Source organism: Myodes glareolus, chromosome 23 (assembly GCF_982192425.1).
Source record: "Myodes glareolus chromosome 23, mMyoGla1.1, whole genome shotgun sequence".
NCBI lineage: Eukaryota > Metazoa > Chordata > Mammalia > Rodentia > Cricetidae > Myodes > Myodes glareolus.
The window spans coordinates 54,040,607-54,062,563 of NC_142048.1; the positions used below are offsets into that span (position 1 = coordinate 54,040,607).

The 21,957-nt window shown below is 48.2% G+C and overlaps 1 protein-coding gene across 1 annotated transcript in view; it reads right to left on the reverse strand.

The window, feature by feature from the left end:
* Positions 1-669: 669 nt before the first annotated feature.
* The window catches only part of Dlgap2 (DLG associated protein 2), a 733,863-nt gene continuing 712,575 nt past the window's right edge, over positions 670-21,957 (reverse strand). Inside the window, exons 14-16 of the mRNA XM_048456266.3 lie at positions 14,352-14,443; positions 10,538-10,690; positions 670-7,400 (exon numbers count right to left, since the gene is read on the reverse strand). Coding sequence (XP_048312223.3) covers positions 7,182-7,400; positions 10,538-10,690; positions 14,352-14,443 — 464 coding nt within the window. The 3' untranslated portion in view covers positions 670-7,181. The remainder of the gene's footprint in view (positions 7,401-10,537; positions 10,691-14,351; positions 14,444-21,957) is intronic.

Consider the following 21,957-nt stretch of genomic DNA (forward strand, 5'->3'; position numbering starts at 1 on the left):
CAAAGGCCTGGGCACTATGCCACCAGCTCCCAGCCCTTCCTCACTGCAGCCGGACTGTATGGGTCTTCACAGTGGTGAGACCCACGTCTGCTTCCCGTGTAACTCAATGGTGTGTGAAACTCTCTAACTAAATATTGCAGTGTTAACTTTGAATCCATGCCATTTTACATACATGTTAAAGGCATAGCACTGAGGAATGTCTAGTTCTCCTTATGCATGTGTACATACATATGTGTATGTATGTGCACGTGGGTATGTGTGCATATGTGTATGCGTGCAGAACCCAGAGGCGGATACGAATGCTTTTCTTGATCAGTTTCCAGTTTATATATTGAAGGCAGGATCTCTCATTTGAACACAGAGCTCACAGATTTGGTAATCTATTAGCAAGCCTGCCCTGGAGGACCCCCGCCCCCACTGCTGCCTTCCAAGTACCTGGAGTTCACATGGGTGCTGGGGATCTGACCTCTGACCTCAGATCCTAAAGTATGCTTGGTTTCTCAACCATTATTTCTCTAGCCCCTATTTCAAATTAATAAATATATCAAGGACAGTAAAAAAATAAATAAATAGTGGAGGAAGAGTATAATTTTTTGTGTATAAAACCCTTTGATCTATATTTTCTGAATTTAAAATAACACAAAGAATTTACTCTGATACAAGAAAATATTACTTTTCTCCAAAAATTTAATTGCAGAACTATGTACAGGAGGTGAGTATTGGCAATGCAGACATCGAATGAAAGAGGCGTTACCATAGGACAGTGCTAGGCAACCGCGTTGCCATAGTCACCCAAGAGTGGAAAGAAAAGTCACAGAAGAAAACAAAACAAAACAGGCAATCTTTTAAAAATGGCTTAAAATAATGACAAATTATTAGCGAGGAGGAAGAAACTGTGTTGGCAATGAGAAATACATCAGATAGGGCCCTGCATGCTGGGAAATAGAATTTATCAAAAGAACCCAAAAAAGCATGAGTAAGAATTACATAAAATAGTTTCGTTCTGGTGAATGTAACTCTGTACAGTGTGAATATTTGGCACTCTGTCGATCCTCGTCGTGGGTATTATTTTATATGTATATTTATTTATATATATTTATATACTTTTAACCTTGAACTAAATTGCTAGTCTCCTGCTCTAGCATTTCTTGAATCCCTATAGGAGGCATTAAACTCAGTCCTTAGGCCACACCTGGGTATTTTGGCACATAGTATGGAGGGTGGGTAAAGGGTTGTATCTCTACAGAAGGGTACCTGGCCAGAGGGAACGGGCTTATCATTGGAATAAGTAGCCCAGTTCTCGATGCTCATTAGGGGGAAACCTTCCTAAAAGCGGCAAACCAACTGAAAATGGAGGGAGGGTGACAATTCTTGTGGAGCCCTTTGAAGGTGACGGCTGGAGTTGGGTGGTAGTGGAGAACGAGGGGTTATGGACAAGTGGCTTCCTAAGGTCCCACAATCAACTGTGGCTTCCGTCACTGGGTTTGCAGACATGCATCCGAGTCCCCCCACGGAGACCACTGCTCAAAAGACAAACACGGGTTCACACACCCTGCCATAACTTCCTCTGTGACCATCTCTTTTGCGCCGCCCATGGGAAGTCTTGGAGCCCAAGTCTTTCAAATTCAGAATAAGCACCAATGATTAAGAGTCTCCTAAAATCTAAGAAAACTGGGAGGTAAACCACTGTTACCTTGGTTTGTGTGTATACAAAATCTTTTAAAAAGTAGTAGTTTTGTAGATAACTTATATGTCCTCTGTAACGGAGTCAGCTGTCAGCTGCTGAGACGAAACAGGGTCCTTTGTTTTTTTTTTTTTAAACATTGGATCAAAACGCCAGAGTTAGGACAGCAACTCATCGCAAGGTGGTGTTTTCAGTGTGGCAAGGACGGAAAGGCTTCTTCAGCGTCTGTGTGCTCATCTCTGCAGTGGGCAGGGGGATGATGGCAAAGGGGGGTCTTGGGGTGGTGTTCACACCTCCGCGGCCACCGTGCCACAGGGCTGGGTCCATCCCAGCGTACTCCACACGCACAGCCTTCTGTCCTCCAGGAAGAACTATCCTCTTGCCACTGTCCTGCATAGATAACCTCTGTCCATCTCATCCAGGAGGGAGCTGAGCCGATGGGACGCTGAGGACATTGCCCAGTTCTCAGTGGTGGTATTGGTTCTTGCTCGTGGGTGGGTAGAGAAATTGAAGTCACAGCCAGCAGGAAAAGAACTCCCTGGTGATTATGTTCCATTTCTGTGCCCCTCTGCATCCTTGTTTGACCTCCTGCTTACCCAGGAGGTCAGGGCCCTAAAGCAAATATCCCTGCCTGTGGTGCCCTAGCTGGCTCTGCCAGCTTCCGGCACAGAGTGGGGCCACAAAACACATATAGAGTCAGAGCATAAATTCCAAACAATACACATTCACTATAAACCTCTAGGCTCTGAGATGCAGGAGGCTGTATGTCACCCATCCTTACATTGTGTCTGTCTGTGAGGGAGGTAGGGACACTAATGCCACATGGAAGAAAAAACAGGGGTGGGGGACCTGAGTAAAAACAGGTTACTAGCCATTGCGGGCATAAGTTCTGGCAGCTTGGCTGGGCCTCAGGGCTTTAGGCACCTTCTCGTTGACATCCCAAACTTCCCGCAGCTACTCTGTGTAGAGGGCATCGAGCCTGACAGGGAGGTGCACCGCCTTCAACTGGCTGCATCTTTCTGCTCCCCCCAGGCGGCACAGGCTGCGCCAGGGTACAGGGATGACTTCGGCTGACGTGGCACGCTCGTTGACGGGCAGTAATGGGATACATTAGTGCAAAGTTCATGGCTCGCCAGTGCAGCTGAGGCCCCTGCAAATCAGAGGCAATTATAGTCTTGATCTCTTAAGCCTGCGGTTTACTGGTTTTGAACCCCAGCGTTTGATCCAAACCTACTTAGATGTATAAACGGCGAGTGGGCAGAAAAAAGAAAACGCCTTAGAACTTCCTGTGAATATGGTTTGAAAACTATAAAAATGATAAGGGTAACTATGAGGGTAGTGATACGTTAAATTTGCAGTAGTAACAAGAAGACACCCACGGCTGGAGAAAAAAGTGGCGGGGTGAGGCAGGCACACAAAGGCCTGTGACTTGGGGGCACATGTCTGTGTTCTGAGCTTCAAGCCTGTAGCTGGTGGAGTGAGAACGGCTTCAGTGTTCTCCCATGCCCAGTGTTGCTCCAGTCAGCTTCCTTCAAGTCAGATACAGGCCCTCAGGGGACTGCTGCTACCTCTCCGACTGCTGAGGGAGTTCCTCTGCCATCAGCAGGTACAGTTCTGATAACCCAGTAGCCTGAGTCTATCTGAACCGCCGCGTGTCAGCTTCTGTCCGTGTGGACGTCCTGGAGTTGTGGTCAGGAAACCCTGAGCAAGGTGACTGAGTCTGCAGGAGAAAGCTGAAACCTGACCTGTGTGCCCGTCGGAAGGTGACTGGCTTCCAGCTCTTCAGGGACACCAGAAGGCTGCCTCACACCTGACTACCCCACAATCAGTTACTAAGTTCAGTCCATGTCTCTCTCTCTCACTGCACCGCATCTCTGCTGCCCAAAGTTTTGGATCAAGACTGGGTATGATGGTGCGTGTCTGTTATCTCAGCACCCAGGAGAAAGAGACAGGACAGTTGAAAATCTGAGGCTAGCCTGGACTATACACAGTGAGACTCTGTCTTCAAAAAAGCAAAAGACAAACAAACAAAAGGTTGGCCCAAACCAGACCGCGGTTTCTAAGGCAGGGAGTTCTATGGTTGCTACAGGCACTGGGCCACGTGTCCATGGTGTCACCGTATTACCACAGACATCTCAACCTGGGGTCCTGGGGTTGGGATGGGTCGTGCAGAGGCGTCAGATTTAAGTTAGGGTGGTTAAAAACAGTGTTTGCTCAATATGCTAACAAAAGGCAGAAGTAAAGATGGGGTGAACTGAGACAGACACCCCAAGAAACAGGATCCATCATATGCCTAGTGTACTCTCTGTGATTCTGGTCATACCTTGGACCTTCCCACGAAGGCTGGCTGCCTCTACTTCGCAGCTTGCGGTTTTGTCGATTTTTCTGACGCAGGCAGAAATAATTTGTAATTTTTTTCCTTAAAGATTTTCTTCCTATTAAATGTCTGACGCCTTCAGTTGTGGTTCGAAGTTAAAAGTGTGGGCATTTCCTTTTTCCATGAGGTGATTTCTGGGTATAAAACAAGTTGGCTGCTTTCTACAGCATTCTAGGGTGGTGATAAAAATATATAGGAACCATGATCACAACAGGAGCAGACAGAGATGCCCTGGAAAGTTCCCGATCCTCCTGTTTCTCAGTCGCACTTTCCCCCCTGGTCCTGTTCTCCAGCTGCGCTTTCCTTTCCGCAGCTCAGCACAGCGGAGTCCACAACAGCCTGCCGGTGTGAGGAAGGGACTCTGAGATGACACGCTCGTCTCTCCAGCTATCGGCGGCATCTCTAGGAACACAGGAATTCTGTGACAGAGAACACGGATGGCGCCGTGTGACAACCATGTCCCTATGCCAGGTGTTTTCATTAATGTCCTGTTTTGGATGAGATGGGAGGACCCCGGGAGAACTCCACACCACGACTCTCCTGAAAGCGACCGAAATAAAGCAGCTGGAGGGGGCGGCAAGCACACGTGACCAATGCGGTCTGCCTTTGCTTGGATGCTGCAGTGTAAACATGGCTTATCTTCTTGTTCCACAGCAGAGTGTCACCCGCAGGAGAACGGAAGGCATTGCACTTACGAGGGGACGCGAACAGCTAACACTCCATCAGAACTAGCAGCAGGTGTTGGTTCAGTCATTAAATAATCTTTGGAACCTAGTAAACCAGATAGGGACACATAGTTTTCTTCTTTTTCCACTTCAAAGAGGGGCCACCCTGCAACTCAGGGAAGGAAGATTTGTTTAGGGAGGGGAAGTTTAGGCCAAGACTTTGGGTGAGGTCAGATGAAGACTGAATATAGGCAACATAATTAACCAGAATCTAATGGATACTTTGTTCAAGTTGGGTCCATAGCGTTTTGGGTTTAAGACAAATAATGATTGTCTAAAGTTACAATTTGTTTCTACATATGCCGTGTACATTTGAAGAAACGACAGGAAAGGCTGCCAGATAGAAAGCCTCAGGGGTGTGGGCAGCAGGGACATTTGCAGCCTGCATTTCCTTCAGCCAGGGGATGGACATCAGATCTATTTACCTCTGATTCCTTCTAGATTTTTCCTCTAGGATATACCACTTTCCAAATCGGAAGTACCATTGCTTACAATCTAGTCTTCTTTCTTTTTTTAAGAACACAGTAGCACGAATACAGGAGGAAGCATCATTGTTTAACGCTACTCAGGATTTACATATTTATTTAGGTAGAAAATGCTTTGAACACTCTGGGGAAACAGGGTTCAGTGATAGAAGAATATTTTGGGGACCTTTTTTTTTGCATTTTTTAAAGGATATACATTCGTATGATTTTTGCGTCCAAATATATTTTAAGGCTGTTTGGTAAAATATATACCAGATACAAGGCTCGGTTTATAGGGTTTTGCTATTACAGGGGATTCTTAACTACTCAGCTTTATAAAAAAGTAAAACTTTGAGGCTTGACATGCTGTAACATCAACCGTGCCCCCCCATGCGTAGTGGAATGTAGAGGATGAGGAAGAGGCCGGTGTCGTCTTAGCAACGCCCCAGCTGCAAGGCTGCCTCACTGGGTACCCACGCAGTGACCGGAAGGGACCTTGGGGACGGTTTAAAGTGCGAGCCACTGGGCAAACACAAAGTACGACAGGGGTGTCGAAAGCTTTGCTCCTATGGCCAAGTGCATGGTGCTCCTTAAGCATTAGGAGGGAAGACCTGGGATGGGGTGGAACCCTGCCTGGACTTGAACTCTGAGATCAGGGCCACGGGCGAACAGATGGCTCTGTGTGGCATCTGAACTCCTGTGCCGAAGTCTGGTTACGACTCTGAGCATGTAAATATAATCTACCCGAAGCCGGTTAATCAGCGCCAACCTCTCCCTTCTCGGCACCCTCAGAGTCATGACTACTGATAACCTTCCTTCAATTCCATGGCTGGAAATCACCATGCATGACCTTTCTCCCACCCCTTTCACGTCTAACACAGGCAAGAAACATATTCTTAACTTCAGCACTACTGCATAGGACCAAAAGAATTCTGGAAAAATACAAGTAGAAACTAGTGTTTTTTTTCTTCTTAACCATTTTAACTGATATACTTACCACTCACATTCATAGTTCCTATACAGTTTACAACATCACAACTGTCATCAGCAACAAGCAAACTCCTGTCAAGGTACCCTGGGAAAGTCAAGTGATAGCAGTTGGAGGACGCATGTGACATACGTGTAAAGCACATGTAGCGTGAGCAGTGAAGTCTTAGAAAATGCTATGTGTAATGGTTTAAGTTACGAAGGGATAAAAATACCATGACCATTTCTTAGATTTTTTTCCCTCTCTGTATTCTCTGGGCTCCTGTCAGCCCTTTCCAGGGGTCCCTCTCTTAGGGGAACATTCGACTTAGCTTTGAATATAAATAAAGATTCTATGCTAGATTTTTTTGGGTTGGGGTTATCCTTGTCATTTCCTTTTGGAGAAACACATGGTGGGGACATTGGAGAGACCCCTTTTCTGTCATCACAAATGTCAACCAAGGAACCCCGTGCTTCCTGGGGTGGCAGGGCTTCCTGGTGGGGGCATGGGAGAGCTCAGTTGGGGACAGTAGCTCAGATGAGAGGGAACAGGTTTGTCTGTCTTTCCTGCCCTTCGAATTGTAGCACCTTCCACTTGGATGTCTAATGCCTCTCGGAGTGGGGAGATGCACCCGTTTGTAGTGACCTCTAGTTATCACACAATTTAGAAAAATAGAAATAACAAAGTGAAAGCGAGGTTCCATCTCAAGAGGCCGGCCCTCTGCGAACAGGACGGCAAGTCAGGGCTCACCATGCCCGTTCGTCAGAGCCGATGTCCTTCCCGAGTCAATCCTGCCATGAGCTCAGCCAAACTAGGAATCGGAGCGTCCACTGTCTACGGTGCAGAGAACACGGCAAGGGCGAATCTGGTGGAGGGTGAGACAGAAACTACCAGGTAGGCAATAAACTGTACAAGTGTTTTGCGTAGAAGAACAAAACCAGGAGCGCGTGGCCACCGCTGGTCCTCAGAGCCGAGTCTGGGCCTCGGGGATGTAGATCTCAATGCTGTCTGCCCTCTCGGTGGCCGAGTTCTGGCGGAAGGAGGCGGCTCTCTTGGCTGCCATGAGCCTACGGCGGGCTTCTTGGCGCTGTCGATCCGGCAGGTCCAGGGACTTTTCCCTTGTGATGGGGAATTTCCCCTTGGGGGGCTTCTTTGGTATTGGAGGGGGGATCTTCCTTTCTTCCTGAAAAAGCATCACAAGTCACATGATGGTCAGGGAAGGTCATGGAGAGGTCACAGAGGCAAGTGAAGATGTGAGGAAGAAGTCTGGGGTTGGTCAGAGGGGAGCTGGGGGGGTACATCAGGAGAGGGGTCCGGAAGAGGAGGTGGGGGAGGTCACTGGGGAAGTGGAAGGAGGTCAGAGGAGAGATGGGAGGGGCCATGGCAAGGTGGGAGGCGGGATCACAGAAAGCCATGAGGAGGTCAGAGGGAGGTAGAGGGGAGAACCTGAAATGCTGAGTCCTGGAGTCCTGGTTCATCCAGCTTCTGTTTGATCCCCTGCCCCTGCCAAGTTCCCTCTACTGATGCCCAATGAGGCAGCTTCATCTTACAGCACTCCCTTTTATTTATTTATTTATTTATTTGGAGGGTCACCTTTCTAAACTTTCTAATTTTTCAGTGGAGACGGAGGTATTTGGGGTTGCATCGACAAATCAAGAAAATAAACTGCACCTCGACAGAGACATTCCCCTAGCTCCCGCAAACCAGAGTTCATCCTTTATCCCTGTACTTTCCAAAGCAGCATCCTACCTTGGTGTAGGAGGGCCTTCTGTCTATGTGTTGCTTTCATTGGTAAATAAAGGAACTGCTTTGTGCCTATAGCTGAGCTGTAGGGGAACAGAGCTAGACAGGGAAAACTAAATGGTATGCTGGGAGAAAGGAGGCTGCGTCAGAGAGACGCCATGGAGCCGCCAGAGACAGAAGCTGGGAATTTTACCCGGTAAGTCACTGCCATGTGGTGATACACAGATTAATAGGAATGGGTTAAATTAATATAAGAGTTATCCAATAAGAAGCTAGAGTGATTGGGCCAAGCAGTGATTTAATTAATACAGTTTCTGTGTGGTTATTTCGGGGCTAAGCTAGCCAGGAGGCAGGGACGAATAAGTGGGACCTCCTCACTACCTGAGTGGTAGTGAGTGTCTTGAGGGAGTGTGGAAGTGGTTGTCTGATGTTTGTGGGACAGGATACATGCTCATGAAAATAATTTTATGTGCACAGAAGCCCCATAGGTCCCTCAGCTAACTTCTCAATCATGAGCCTAAACCCACATTGACTTTACTGTGAGCACATACATAATTACACATCTATGCACATATTTCCATCAGTTTCGAGTCGCAAACAATTCACATCCAAAACCATATGCATCTCCAGAGTGATAACTTGAACAAATTGGAAACATACATAATGCAGAAGGCTTGCAAACTCTTTAGCGGAGGGCTTGCATTCTGGGACAGCATTCCTGAAGGCAAATCTGGACCTACCCTGGATATTGTGAGACTCCTGCCTAAGCAGAGAGCTCTCGCCTGACTCTCCAGGTCCAGGAATCAGGGTAGTGTGTGCCTATGCCCACAGTGGCATGCTGGAAAAAGCGAGATGCTGTCTCGGCGTCTGAAATTTGTTCCCAAGGCTGGAAGTCATGGCCCACCCTCGACTTCTTAAGCTACCTAAGAAATGTAACTGTCACATGAAGCACACAGCTGCTCATCTCTCGCCTCCTTTCTCGGTGGCTCTGAAATGCACACCTGCGACAGATAAACTCCCCGTGAGCTCCCTCTGCAAGGGGCTTCAGAGCTCACAGGCTGCAGCAGAGGGGCAGGGGGAAACAGGGGCCTTGCAAGGCTCGGGACTCTGTCTTCAGAGGTTACTAGAAGGGGCAGGCTTTCCTTTAAGGTGTGGACCGTCTGCTCTGCACTGGGGTGAGTGTCCTGAGCAAGAACATATCCCAGGAGACTTGCTCCAGGGGGCTCCTCTTGCCCATGGGTTCCAGAGGGGCAGCTGCTTGCCTGGGGGCTGGATTGGGGAGCACTGCTTTCAACATTCCACTCGTGGGCCATCTTCTCATGGCCTCAGAATCATGGGAAGGGTGGGCTTGCTCCTGTGTTCCCACACCCCTCCCGTTATGTGGTAGGAGGAGTTTGTTCACTGCCCTCAGGGACATCTCCAGCTGCTGGGGCTGCTGGCGTTAAGCCCCACTGATTATCAGCCCTGTCTTTGAGGAAGTCCAAACAGTGAGGCGTGAGCCCTCGCTGGTTTTCATCCTAATTCCTTAGCTACCCACGTTCTCGCTCACATATTAAACAATACTTCCCCTAACTATTATTAGTCTATTTTCCTGGCAACTTTGTTCTACTTCATTTTGAGACAGAGTCTCACTATGTATTCTAGGCTGGCCACAAACCTACAATCCTCCTGCCTCAGTTTCTCAATTTTGGGAATTCAGGCATATACCACCATATCTGATTGGAGCTTCATAAAAGAAAAGTGTGTGTATATGGGTGCATATGCCTGTGTGTGGGTGTACACATGCCACAGTGAACCTGTGGAGATCAGAGGACACCTTGTAGGAGTTGGCTCTCTCCTCCCAGTCTCAGACCTTCAGGTTTAGTGGCAAACACCCTTACCACTGGGCAATCACAGCCCCTCTAGCTGTAACTCAGTTGAACGGACGCTATCTGTGTAGGAAATTCAGATCATGATAACTTCTCTGGGGAGCTTGTAAGTGGGTGCATGTCCTGTGGACTTAGACTGCATCCTAGGACTCTCCTGAGATGACGTCATCATTAAGCAGAGAGTCAACATTCAGACTGGATGCCAATTTTCAGCCTACTTAAGGATGGGGCTCTAGAGGAAGATCACACCCTCAGCCTGCTTGGAAAGATTTCAATGCTGTCTTGTCCTTCGCTCCTCACATGCCCCAGGGAAGCATATTTGAACAGAAGATTGGCATCTTAGCCAGATCTGAGATCTTACCTGTGGGAGGTTGTCTAAATACAATCCAAGCAGGAGTCGGGTGAAAATGAGCCAGGTTTTATCCCTGGAGGAAGCTAGATTATAGATGCAGGGATCTTTGGTGCTGTCTCTGAGATGTTTGTGTACTGGAGATATAGTAAGAGACCCACTTCTAGTCACACAGCCAGGACGTCCATTCTGTCTATTTGTGCATGCGCTTCACACACACACACACACACACACACACACACACACACACACACACAAAATCAACAACTACAGGTGGAGAAGTTGGTGAATTGGTTATCATACAGTCAGAAGCCCACACGCACAGTGCTCAAGACCCGCCACACCACGTGACTTCATTACCTTTCTTTCGGGTGACTCTATTATCTTCCAGTCGTTGAGCTTCAGCTGGTGCAGCTCATCGAACTTCATGCTGACATCTTCCACAGACAGCTGCAGCATATCCCAGTAGCCAGCCAGATCCTGCGATGTCGGCCTTGGCATGGCGCTGGGGTCCTGGGGGCACACGGGGACGTTACAGGGGCCGCTCTTTCTTCCTCTGTCACTCAAGGACTCGGAGGAGGAGGAGCTCCACTCATTTGAAACATAGCAGGAGATGCTTGCTCCACGACCCCATCCAAGTTAACCTTAGCCCAGGTATAGGGCGGGGTGGCAGCTTAGAAAAATGCAGCATTAACCCTTCAGTGTTTCAGCTTGGAACTCCCGGGGGCTAGGATGCTCAGTGGGTAGATACTTCCCAAGTACCTACTTGGGTTTTCTGGGTTACGCCCTTCAAACAGTTCGCAGCTCATAGACGCAGTTGAGCCGTGTAACTCAGGAGGAACAGGGCTGTGCATGTCTGGTGGCGAGACCACTGGGGTTGCAACCACGTATTTCATGGCGTTTATTTTGATGGGGCCTAGGTCTAGGTCTGAGGATCAAGTATGACTTCAGATGTAATTTAGTTTCCTCCCATGCAGAGCCAAGTCAGTCTCTTGAAGGAACAGAGGAATCAAGAACCAGCAGCCCCCTCCCAATACAGCTTAGCCTGCTCATCAGCCCCCCTTCCCAATACAGCTTGGCCTGCTCAAGGGGTGCCACTCAGCCATCCACAGGAGCCCCTGGGTTGGTTCTGAGTCCAAGATGCATGCTATTTCTGCACAATTTTGGTTCACTTAGTTTTTATTCTGACAATCGAGTGCTAATTCTGCATGGGGTTCTCTTGATTCAGTAGAATCAAGTTTCAGTAGAAACTATGCCTGTTAGACATCACTGAATTCTCACAGGCACCCAAATAACAGCCTATGGCACCAGGGAGAGTCGTGGGGGCGGAATAGAAGGTGAACTCACAATGTGTTCCTCCTAAGTAGGATCGAGTGCTGGATTTGGCGTTTGGGCCTGTTCTTACATTGAACCACTAGAGGGCGATCTCTGTCCATGCTGAAGCAGTTTTTATGCTACCTGACTTTCTGTCTTGTTCTGCTTGAGCACAGGGAGGCATAGCTACACTGTAGCTATTGCTACACCGCACAGATTCAAGACCTGCACAACTTCGGGACACCTGGGTGGGGTCTGGCTTTCCCTAGAGTGGGTTCTCTCCCTCCCTCTCTCCCTCCCTCCTTCCCTCCCTCCCTCCCTCCCTCCCTCCCTCTCTCCCTCCCTCCCTCCCTCCCTCCCTCTTTTTCTTCTTCTTTTTTTTTTTTTTTTTTTAGACAGAGTTTCTCTGAAGCTTTGGAGCCTGTCCTGGAACTCACTCTGTCGACCAGGCTGGCCTCGAACTCACAGAGATCCACCTGCCTCTGCCTGCTGAGTGCTGCGATTAAAGGTGCAAGCCACCACCGCTCGGCCCCTAGGGTTTTCTCTTAAACTTACCGATTGGCAAACTAACTAAAATGTCTACCACCAGCAGCGACCCAGAAACCATGAACCACCACTCTGAGGGCAAATAAACAAGCTCAGTCTTTTGCCTGTGTCCCCTGACACCATTCCCCAACAAGGGTCTTAGAGACCCCAAAGAGAAGCCAAAAGAAAAGGAAAAGAGCTAGCCAGATGTTTTTGAATCTGAAAGGTATCAAAGCTGTCAGAACGGATCATTTCAAGCCTAAGCCAGCGGCATCCAGCGCAGAAGAGGTGAGCATTTCCAAAGCTGCAGGCTAGGCTTTGCCCTGACGCAGCAGAGTCTGTATCTTGGAGCCCCAGAGGCTGTCTGGCCACCCTGACAACGACCACCCGAAATACAGCATTCCTTACGATCAAACCAATCTTGCAGACATAGTATATAGAGGAAGGTGGTGCGACACATAATAGCCAGACATTATTAGTCCAGCTTCATCTTCCAAGGTGGCAAAGTTCCCTTTAAATGTCGCCAGAGCTTCATGCCAAAGGTGACATGTTGTAAGTCTTAACCTCATGATGCACTTTAATGGGCTAGCTGGAAAATGTTAGAGAAAACATTATCCTTAACAGCCCCAAGGAAAGACCTGGATCTGCAGCTCGGGGGGCTGCACCTGCAAACGCAGAGGAGCAGGCTGTGAGTTCACTGTCTCCATGTAAGTTAACAAGCCGAGCACCCTCCGAACACCTGCCGCCTTTGCCATGACAGCCCCGCAGAGTCTTCTGTCTTCACGGAAAACGTTCGGTATTAAGTATCTGGAGTGTAAAATTGCCCATAAAGAGCTATGCATACGATTCAGCTGTTTCTCATGGAATTATATGAGTGATTTAGTCAGACGATAACCAAATAATGTGTGTGTGTGTGGGGCAATACATGGGTACATGCATATGTTGATATATGAAGGTTAGTATGTATGGACATACATGCAGGTATATAAACACACACACACACACACACACACACACACACACACACACACACACACACACACGTTTCTCCTCTCTTTTCCAGGAAGACCCAGGATCTATGCCAACTGCATTCATAAATCTAGCCCAGGACACATTCATTTCTGTCCTGACTGTAAGATATGCAAAGGCCAAATGTCTTCTTTTCTTTTTTTTTTGATTTTAGAGACAGGGTTTCTCTGTAGTTTTTGGTGCCTGTCCTGGAACTAGCTCTTGTAAACCAGGCTGGCCTCGAACTCACAGGGAGCCGTCTGCCTCTGCCTCCCGAGTGCTGGGATTAAAGCCATGCACACCACCGCCCGGTTCAAATGACTTCTAAGATCTCTCCTTAATTCTCTATATGAATATTTGTCTTGCTCAACACCTCCATAGATGCTTTCCTTTACTGCAACCTTGGCCATCACAGCATTTCATTTTCTACCTCCGCTTCTGAGAGTTTTCTGGGAGCAGAGCCAGCAGTGGAGGCACAGTGAGACTTTCCCTCTCACCTGCATGCCCTGCTCAGTCTCAGCCCCAGCTTCCAGCTGGAGCTGGGACCTAAGGCGTGAGTTGCTGGGGCCTGAATGCAGATAACCAGGGATAGGTGTATGAGTCCCAGGCAGAGATGGGATGTTGATCCTTGGCGATATACATCTCTAGAACTGAAGTATGGACAAGATGTGTGGGTTTCTGAGCCCTAGGTGTGTCTCCAGGGCCAGGGTGTAAGTCCCCCGAGGTGAGTCCCTAAGGCTGAGGTATGGATCATCAGGGATTCTTTGTGGGTCTCCAGAGTTAGGAAGTGAGTCTAGGGCTGGGCTATGTTCCTTCTCACCCATTTTCCTGCTTAGGGGCACTTCCACCAACAAGGAGTGTGATGGTCTGAATGAAAACACCCCCAAGGGGTCATATGTTTGACTACTTGGTCTACACATGGTTGAACTATTTTGAAACGGGGGAGGGGGATTAGGAGGTGTGGCCTTGTTGGCAGAGGTGTGTCACTGGGGGTGGACTTTGAGGTTCTAAAAGCCCAGGCTATTCCTAGTTAGCTCTCTCCGCCCCCAGCTCGAGGAGGAAGATGTAAGTTCTCAGCTACTGCTCTAGCGCCATGCCCGCCTCCCTGCCGCCATGCCCGCCTCCCTGCCGCCATGCCCGCCTCCCTGCCGCCATGCTCCCCACCGCATGAACACACCCTCTGAAACCGTGAGAAATGAATTTTTCCTCTAGAGGTTGCCTTGGTCATGCTGCTTTGTCACAGCAACTGAAAAGTAACCAGGAGTCTGTAAAAAGGTACGCTAGGTACATCTCAGCTCTTGTGCGACGGGACCACCATGCCACTTACCATATTCTGCTGACAAAGCCAGTAAAACTGCTGGAACTTCTGAGACATGAGCAGCTGGGCGCTCCCCACGGCACTCCTGATCTTGCCTAGAACTGGGAGACACAGGACAGATCAGGACCTAGTCAGTAATGACCAGAGCAAGAACACGCTGCGTCCAGCAAGCTGTGACCAGCACTGCCCTCTATGCCTTTGTCCTGGGGTTAGAGCTTAGTGTGGCCCCTGCTGAACACATCCATCAGCGGAAGTTTCCATTTTTTCCCAGCTCATGAGAATACACAGTTAACAGGGTGCCAGCTATGAGGGTGTCATCACTGGGTGCCGGGGATGGTTAAGCTCACTAAAGTGGTATGTATTACAGGATCTGAGTTTGTTTAGTGTGGATGCTTGGGTGAGCCCTTATTGAATAGCCATGGACTCCTGAAGACCTAGTAACCAGTACTGAGATGGTCACTCATCAGTTCTGACGAAAGTACATTGGTATCTGCCATCTCACTGAATTTAGTTAAATTCTCCAATGAACTGAGTGTAGCTACCTCCTGGCAATGTCAGAGCTGTGTCTCACATACAGAGGGGCTACCCAGAGGGCAGCCACACAGGAAGGTCATGTCGTACCTCAGAATCAGCCACACAGTAGGTCTGACTGGCTGATCAGACCCTTCATGAGGTTAATGTTATCTTGCTAACCACGTCTCCAGCAGGACTCAGCTTTGGGCTACAAAGGATCCTGATCCTCCATAGCTTTATGTGGTTAGCCAAATATTAAAATTTAAAGTAGCAAAAAAATTTTTTTTTTGTCCACGTGTAGGATTTAACACATTGCAATGGCTTCTCAATTTAGACCAGGAAAATGGAAGACTTTGTCTAAGAGAACGTAAGGCAAAAGCTCCGGTTCCTGCCCTTGAACTTCCTCATTGTCCCTCCCCCTCTTTCCTGTGAGTGCAGCACCATCCTGAAAACAGTTGCTTTGTGGATCCCACTCACACAGGCCTCAAAAGCATCCAGGAGCCAAAGGGAACCTTTCTTCCCGCTGGACCCTTCTATCTCTGCCCAGTTTCCCTCCCCGACTCCTGCTCGTATACCACCTGCAGAACTCGTACAGTGTGGCTTTCTAGACCCCTCTCTGTGCCACTGCCTGGTTATCAGGCTCAGCTGCCACCTGTGAGCTTCTCCTTCCAGCTTCCTTGTGGAGCACAGACATTCACCCCATTCCAAGTCCTTGAAATAAATCGTTGCGGGTTGGCTCCATTCTCCTAGACTTCTCTGGAAGAGAGCTGTGATTAACATCTGTCTGCTCTGTCTGGGGGAACATAGCCAAGGGTGAGGGAGAGAGGTGTTCTGGAGCTCTGTCCCCCAGGAAAGCAGAGCCAGAGGACCCATTGCTATGCCTTGGAGAGCTGTGTGTTTCAGCTGGCTGTTCATACTCTCGAGGTTATGGAGTAAAGTCAAAAGATCTTTCAGACCAGCAGAGGACCAGCAAGCAGGCCCTATGCTAGTCTATGGTGCTGTCTACCACCACGGCCCAGCAGTCATCTCCAGGGGATGAAACTGAGGTTTGGAGACATGGTCTCAGTTCCTGTAGCTTACTCCTTGAAGGCTAGCTCCCCAAAGACCAGCGATGGCGACAACCAGTCCCAGGGCCAACAATTTGAGGGCTGAGGATGCGCTCAGTGGAGAAGTTCACTGTTCGCATTAAGTGAGTAATGGGTTGGAGCACCCAGAATGCAGAGTCACAAAGAAACATTCTACATATACCAGATACTGGTATCAGAATGTCTGAGCTGATAGGCCAGTTGCTTCCATATTCTTTTCCTTAGCCAGACTTGAGGACAGAGAGCACGTGCTCAGACCAGTGCTAGAAGGCTCTGAAGATAATGCTGGAGAAATAGTGGGCTGATGACAGAGGGAGTTAAGACTAGGAGACTCAGAGGTCAATCACAGGGCACTGTGCAGAGGGCATCCTTCACCTCTTCAAAGCCAGGGGTGGCCCTTGAATATCATGTGCTCTTGAAAGTGATTAAACACTTCTTATTTGGGTGTGTTTTCTCTTCTTCCTTCCTTCCTTCCTTCCTTCCTTCCTTCCTTCCTTCCTTCCTTCCTTCCTTCCTCCCTCCCTCCCTCCCTCCCTCGCTCCCTCCCTCCCTCTCTCTCTCTCTTCCTTTCTCCCTTCTTCCTCCTCCTCCTCCTTGTAGATTCTTATTCTCTAAAAATTGATCATGGAAAATTCCACATTTGTGGAAGATGAGAGAGACGAATCTAGCAAGCACTTCTGTCTGCGTCTCTCCCAGTCAACAGCCGAGGCTGCGACGCTTCATGAGCCACCCAGAAGCCATGCTTCAACCCACACTTTAGTCTCATAATATCAAACCGCACATCCTCGCTTCTGAGCACGTATTGCTCGCCTGCTATGGTCTAAGTCTAGGTTGCTTCTAGGATGTTCAAAAAGGTATACCCCGGAACATTTAATCACTGAGCAAATGCAACCACACTGGATTCCTTTCCGCCTCAGGAGAATGGGAGATTATAGGTCTTGATCTGTGGATCTCCATCAGACTGTGATGGGCAGAAGGGAAGGGGAGAAAGGCTAGGATATGCGGGCCCTTGGTGATGGCTCAGGTCCAGCATCCCCTTTTAGAAATGCTTAAGGAAGGAGGGTGGTGAAGTGCAGATTATTTTGGATTTGGGATATTTGCTTATACATAATGAGACATTGAGGGATGGGACCCAAGTTTAACCACCAAATTCACTTAAACATCACTATGCCGTCTACGCATGCCTGCAGGTGCTTCCTACACATCAGCTTTTGAACGTTCATGCTTTGCCTGCAGTCTGTCCCATGAGGTCAGGTGTGGAATTTTCCACCTGTCTAATCATGCCACTGCTCAATGTGTTTTGAATTTGGGATTTTTAGATTTGGGTTCAGGCCTGTAGTAAAGAGCGAGAAGGATGTAGGGATAGGGAGGTGTCTGTGGGCAGGACTTGGAGCAGAATCTCAAAGAGGGACCGAAAAGCACACTATCCCCCATTCACACCTGATGCCCTACAGGAGTATGACCCCATTCACACCTGATGCCCTACAGGAGCATGACTCCATTCACACCTGATACCCTACAGGAGCATGACCCCATTCATACCTGATGCCCTACAGGAGTATAGTTCCATGCACACCCAATGCCCTACAGGAGCATGACCCCATTCACACCTGGTACCCTATAGGGGCATGACCCCATTCACACCTGATGCCCTACAGGAGCATGACCTCATTCACACCCGATGCCCTATAAGAGCATGACCTCATTCACACCCCATGTCCTACAGGGGCATGACCCTATTCATACGTGATGCCCTATAGAAACATGACCCCATTCACACCTGATGCCTTATAGGAGCATGATTAACAGTCTTGGTGTCCAGAAGGTGAATATTTTGCTTCTGGAAGGTGGGATTTCTGTTTCACTCTACCTTGTAACACAAGCAACTGATAATATTAGAAGGGCTCATTCTCATCAAACGTGTGCCATAAAACCAGAGATGTATTTGCTTTACTAACTCCATTTCTTTAAATTGTAAGAAAAAACTGATTCTTTCTTCCAAATTTGAAGCTTAAATGCTTAATCTTTGTGTTCCCCTGAAAACGGAATTCTATGGGGGGGTATCCATATAAGACTGTAATTCATAATCTTTAGCACAACGTGCATATATGGCAACTCTAGGCATGGACTAACGTGGAGTCGTTATTGTTGCAGGTTTACACTAAGCAGTGCCAGGGAGATAAAGCATGGTGGGTCCTGGTTAATAAGCAGCTGCTAATGGCAGGTGAACTTGGCCTCTTCGAGAATGGGAGCGATCCTATCTGAGGCCTATACTGTAAACAGCCTCCTGTAATTGCAGGGAATTTGAAGTGAAAATTCAATTTATTCTTTACCACTCTGCTTGCTGAATTTTGTCAGAGGTTCAACAGTGTCCTCTTAAGAGCTGCAGATAAGGGCCGGTACTCATCAGCATGCAAATTCTCAGAGAAGCTGACGGAACCCAGGCCTTTGGTGCACACACACACACACACAAAATCTGATTAGCTAACTTGGCTCTTGAAATTTATTTTCCATATGTTTCGTTTAATTTCTAATTCTATGAAAATTTGCTAGGAAATGCCAGCACCATATTCTGAAATTCAGAGTGGACTTTAGAGAATCTGCAGAATTTGAGAGGACTGTCTGGTGTTGGCAGCCTCTCTTAGGATCCCCTGGTGATGAATTCTGCAGTGTGGGAGGTGGGCCCAAAAATGTCCCTTCAGGCCCCAGGTCTTGTCTCTTTCAGGTCATGAGCATATAACTTGGGTGTCTGGTTCCACACAGGCTCTCCCCACATTGTTAGTTAGACTCTGGCTGGCTGATAACATTGCCAGCCTGGCCCCCAAACTGGACATACACTCCAGCCTGGCTCCTCCCAGAAGTCTGTAAGCAGTGGGTATCCCCTCAGCTTACAAAGGGACAGGCTGATAATGCGCATGCATCCTCCCTGTACTTAGTGCTGCTGTCTGTATCCGGAATCTGGTTTGCACAGAGGCCATCATTACTTCCACTCTCTTCCAGCTGCTTCAGATGTCCTGGCCAAGCAGAGGCAGGGACAGTTTCTCTTCAGCGTTGAGCTCCTTACCCGCGCTCTGTTTATCATCTTCCCTGACACTGTTTGGTCTTACATGAATAGGCCTTATAACTGGACACACACATTTGTACCCCTCGTGGAAAACGGCCTGGGAAACCCCGTGGCAGGCACCTGTCCCACTTTGGGATTATGTGACTTCTGACTTATTTGTCCTGACTGTGAGAGAGTACCTAGGATGACTGACCTCTAAAAGCTCTCCCTGATTGCCTGGAGCTCCTGGCATCCAACTGGGGAATGCTCAAGTGAGCAGATGTTGGGGGGTTATTTAGATAAGGAACCCCAACACCCATCACTGGCATGACTGTACATGTGCTCCTGTATGGGTCTTGAGAGCCCCAGCTCTGTGCAGTCACTGAACAAGGTACTTGGGACATTTTCCTTTGTTTCAAAAGACTTAGTAAGTTTTGGTTTTATGTCACTTCCTCACCTGTTTGTTTTAATTAAGATGAAAACCCCCACACTCTAGTTTTACAGCCGTCGTCAGCATCTCCTAAATATTTCCATTTTTGCATTGTAAGTCTGAGGCCTGCGCAATAGGACTTAACCAGAACCAGTTTGTATTTGGCTCAGGCTAGCCTTTATTAGCCACACGGCACTGAGTAAAACCAGATCCATTCATTCAGTTCAGTGAACTGTGATCACAAAATTATAGTTTGGGCAAAAATTATTTCATGTAATGGAAATTTCGATACTCAGAGCTCAGAGTTTTGGCTTAATAAGCCATTTAATTTAATCTTAATTTTAAAAGGGTGGAGACTGATGACTGTTGCTAAAATAGGAACTAGACTTGGAGGTTATCTTGCTTTTAAACATTATCAGGGAAACACGAATGTGACTAACCCTGGGAGAGCTGCATGTGCAAGTCACACAGGGGAGGTGCAGTTACAGCCATGCCATCCCTGCTTATGCGTGTCCCGGAGTTTAGAATTTGGGGAATATCAAAGCTTCTACTCCCTGTGTGCCTTGTGTTCAAGGCTTACAGTGTGGAAGTCATGCTCAGTGGGGGAAAAAACATTAAGTCAAACATGCAGCGGCTCTTTCGGTGTTAGGACCATGCGATGCCCCCACCCCACCCCTGAGGGCACAGACCAGTGCCCTGACATTCCGGAATTGCTTATAGGAGATGGGGAGGACCGTGAATGTTGCTCTTCGATAAGCTTGCCCTCCTCCCCACCTTCTCTTTCTTCCCAGTTCTGGTTTGCAGAGGTCTTTGTGTGAAGGTACCACGGATGCGTAAAACACATCAACTGTGATCTCAGCATTCAGAGACCCAGAAGTCTCCAGGACAGTGCAAAGGCAACCCTTGAGAAACATCGATCTCGTCATGGTATGGAATGATACTTCTGCCAGGCAGGTGTGAAGGGCAGTGTTTAAGTGGTGGTCTCCGCAGGAGCCAGACCACAGGTTCCTGCTTCTGTGCTCTGTGTCTCTTTTGTGTCTGTGTCTCTGCTTTCTGGACCGTCAGAGCATAGCACAAGTCCACACTGTCCACAAAGGCACTTGGAAAGATTCTGCATGGAAAGTGCCTCTCGGATCGCGAGTTTTGAAGAATTTTAGCTACACTTCTCTCATTACCCTCGTGTCTTGTTTTTCTAGCCTATGGCTTCTCTTGGTCCTTCCTCTCTCACTCCTCCCTTCTATGCCAAAACCCACTCATTCTTGTTTGATTTTGGCCTATACAGAGTGGCTAGCCCATGCAAGCACTCAATGAACTCCTGCTGACCACAGACATCACTAATAAAGAGTCCAGAAGATGACACTCACAATCCCCTAAATGTCAGCTAGCACATTTAAGAGACTACAGCCAGGAGGTGGGGACATTTGCTCTGGTCTCTAGTTGGCCTAGTGGGGCTTTTCCAGAGCCAACGGCTGTCAGGCACACATCCCACACACTGCACAGCTGTGACCGCCGGATCATGCGACCACTGCAGCTACGTACGAGCGCGTTTGTGGTACAACAGGAACTTCACAGTTTTCTGGGATGCCCCCAGAGAGAAGAAAATTACAACCTGTGACCATGCTCCACCTCTGTATTTCCACAGCCCTGCTCCAATGACCTATCAGCCTAGGAATTCTCCCTGGACCACAAATGGTGTCGACAGCAGTGGTGAATGAAAAGACAGACTGTGTCGGGGGGGAGGGGTAGGGAGCCCATATTTTCTGGAAAAGCAGAAGAAAATGGACAGAGTGAGGATCTCTCCAGAAATGGAGCAGTCACATACAGAATGGTGAACGTGCGAGGCAGACACCCAATGCGGGGCGGAGCAACGGGTGATAGGAAACCCCCGGTACCGCCCATGCTTGACAATGTCACCTTTCACCTTATGACAGTGAGCACCAAGGCACATGTGTGACATGCTTAGCATAGACCTTGGCAGACAATACATGGTCAGTAAACATTGTCTTTAAAGAGTGTATAACCCTTGGGAAAAGTACAGTGTAGACCAAGCATGGAGAAGAAAATAAGGTGATGTCCATTATTTTACATACAGAGCAACCACTGTATCCACATTTGCATATTCAAAAGCAGATTGGAGCCTCTAGGATGCACAAGGATGGCGTGAGCACAAACGGTGTAACTGTCCTGGCGGGTGAGATGTTCTGGAGTTAGACGCGCTACCGTTGTGCCACGAGGTCACATGTGAGATGGTCTAGAGACATTTATGCCCCTCTTTTTGGTTGTCAGATTAATAGATTCCAAAGAATTGAAAAAAAAATTCCCAGGAATCCCACGTTGGTGGAAGGGAAAGGCTGAAGAGCCGGCCAGAGGAGGACCTGTTCTGACAGGTCACACAGACACGCTTACGTCTTCTCATTTTTGTTTAACCTTTCCTATAAACGTGACATTGCTACAGGAAAAGCTGAGAAAAGCCGGTAGTTCTCACTTCTTAATTTGGCCAAATTAACTGAATCCATTTTCCTTGATCAATGTGCTTACTAATTT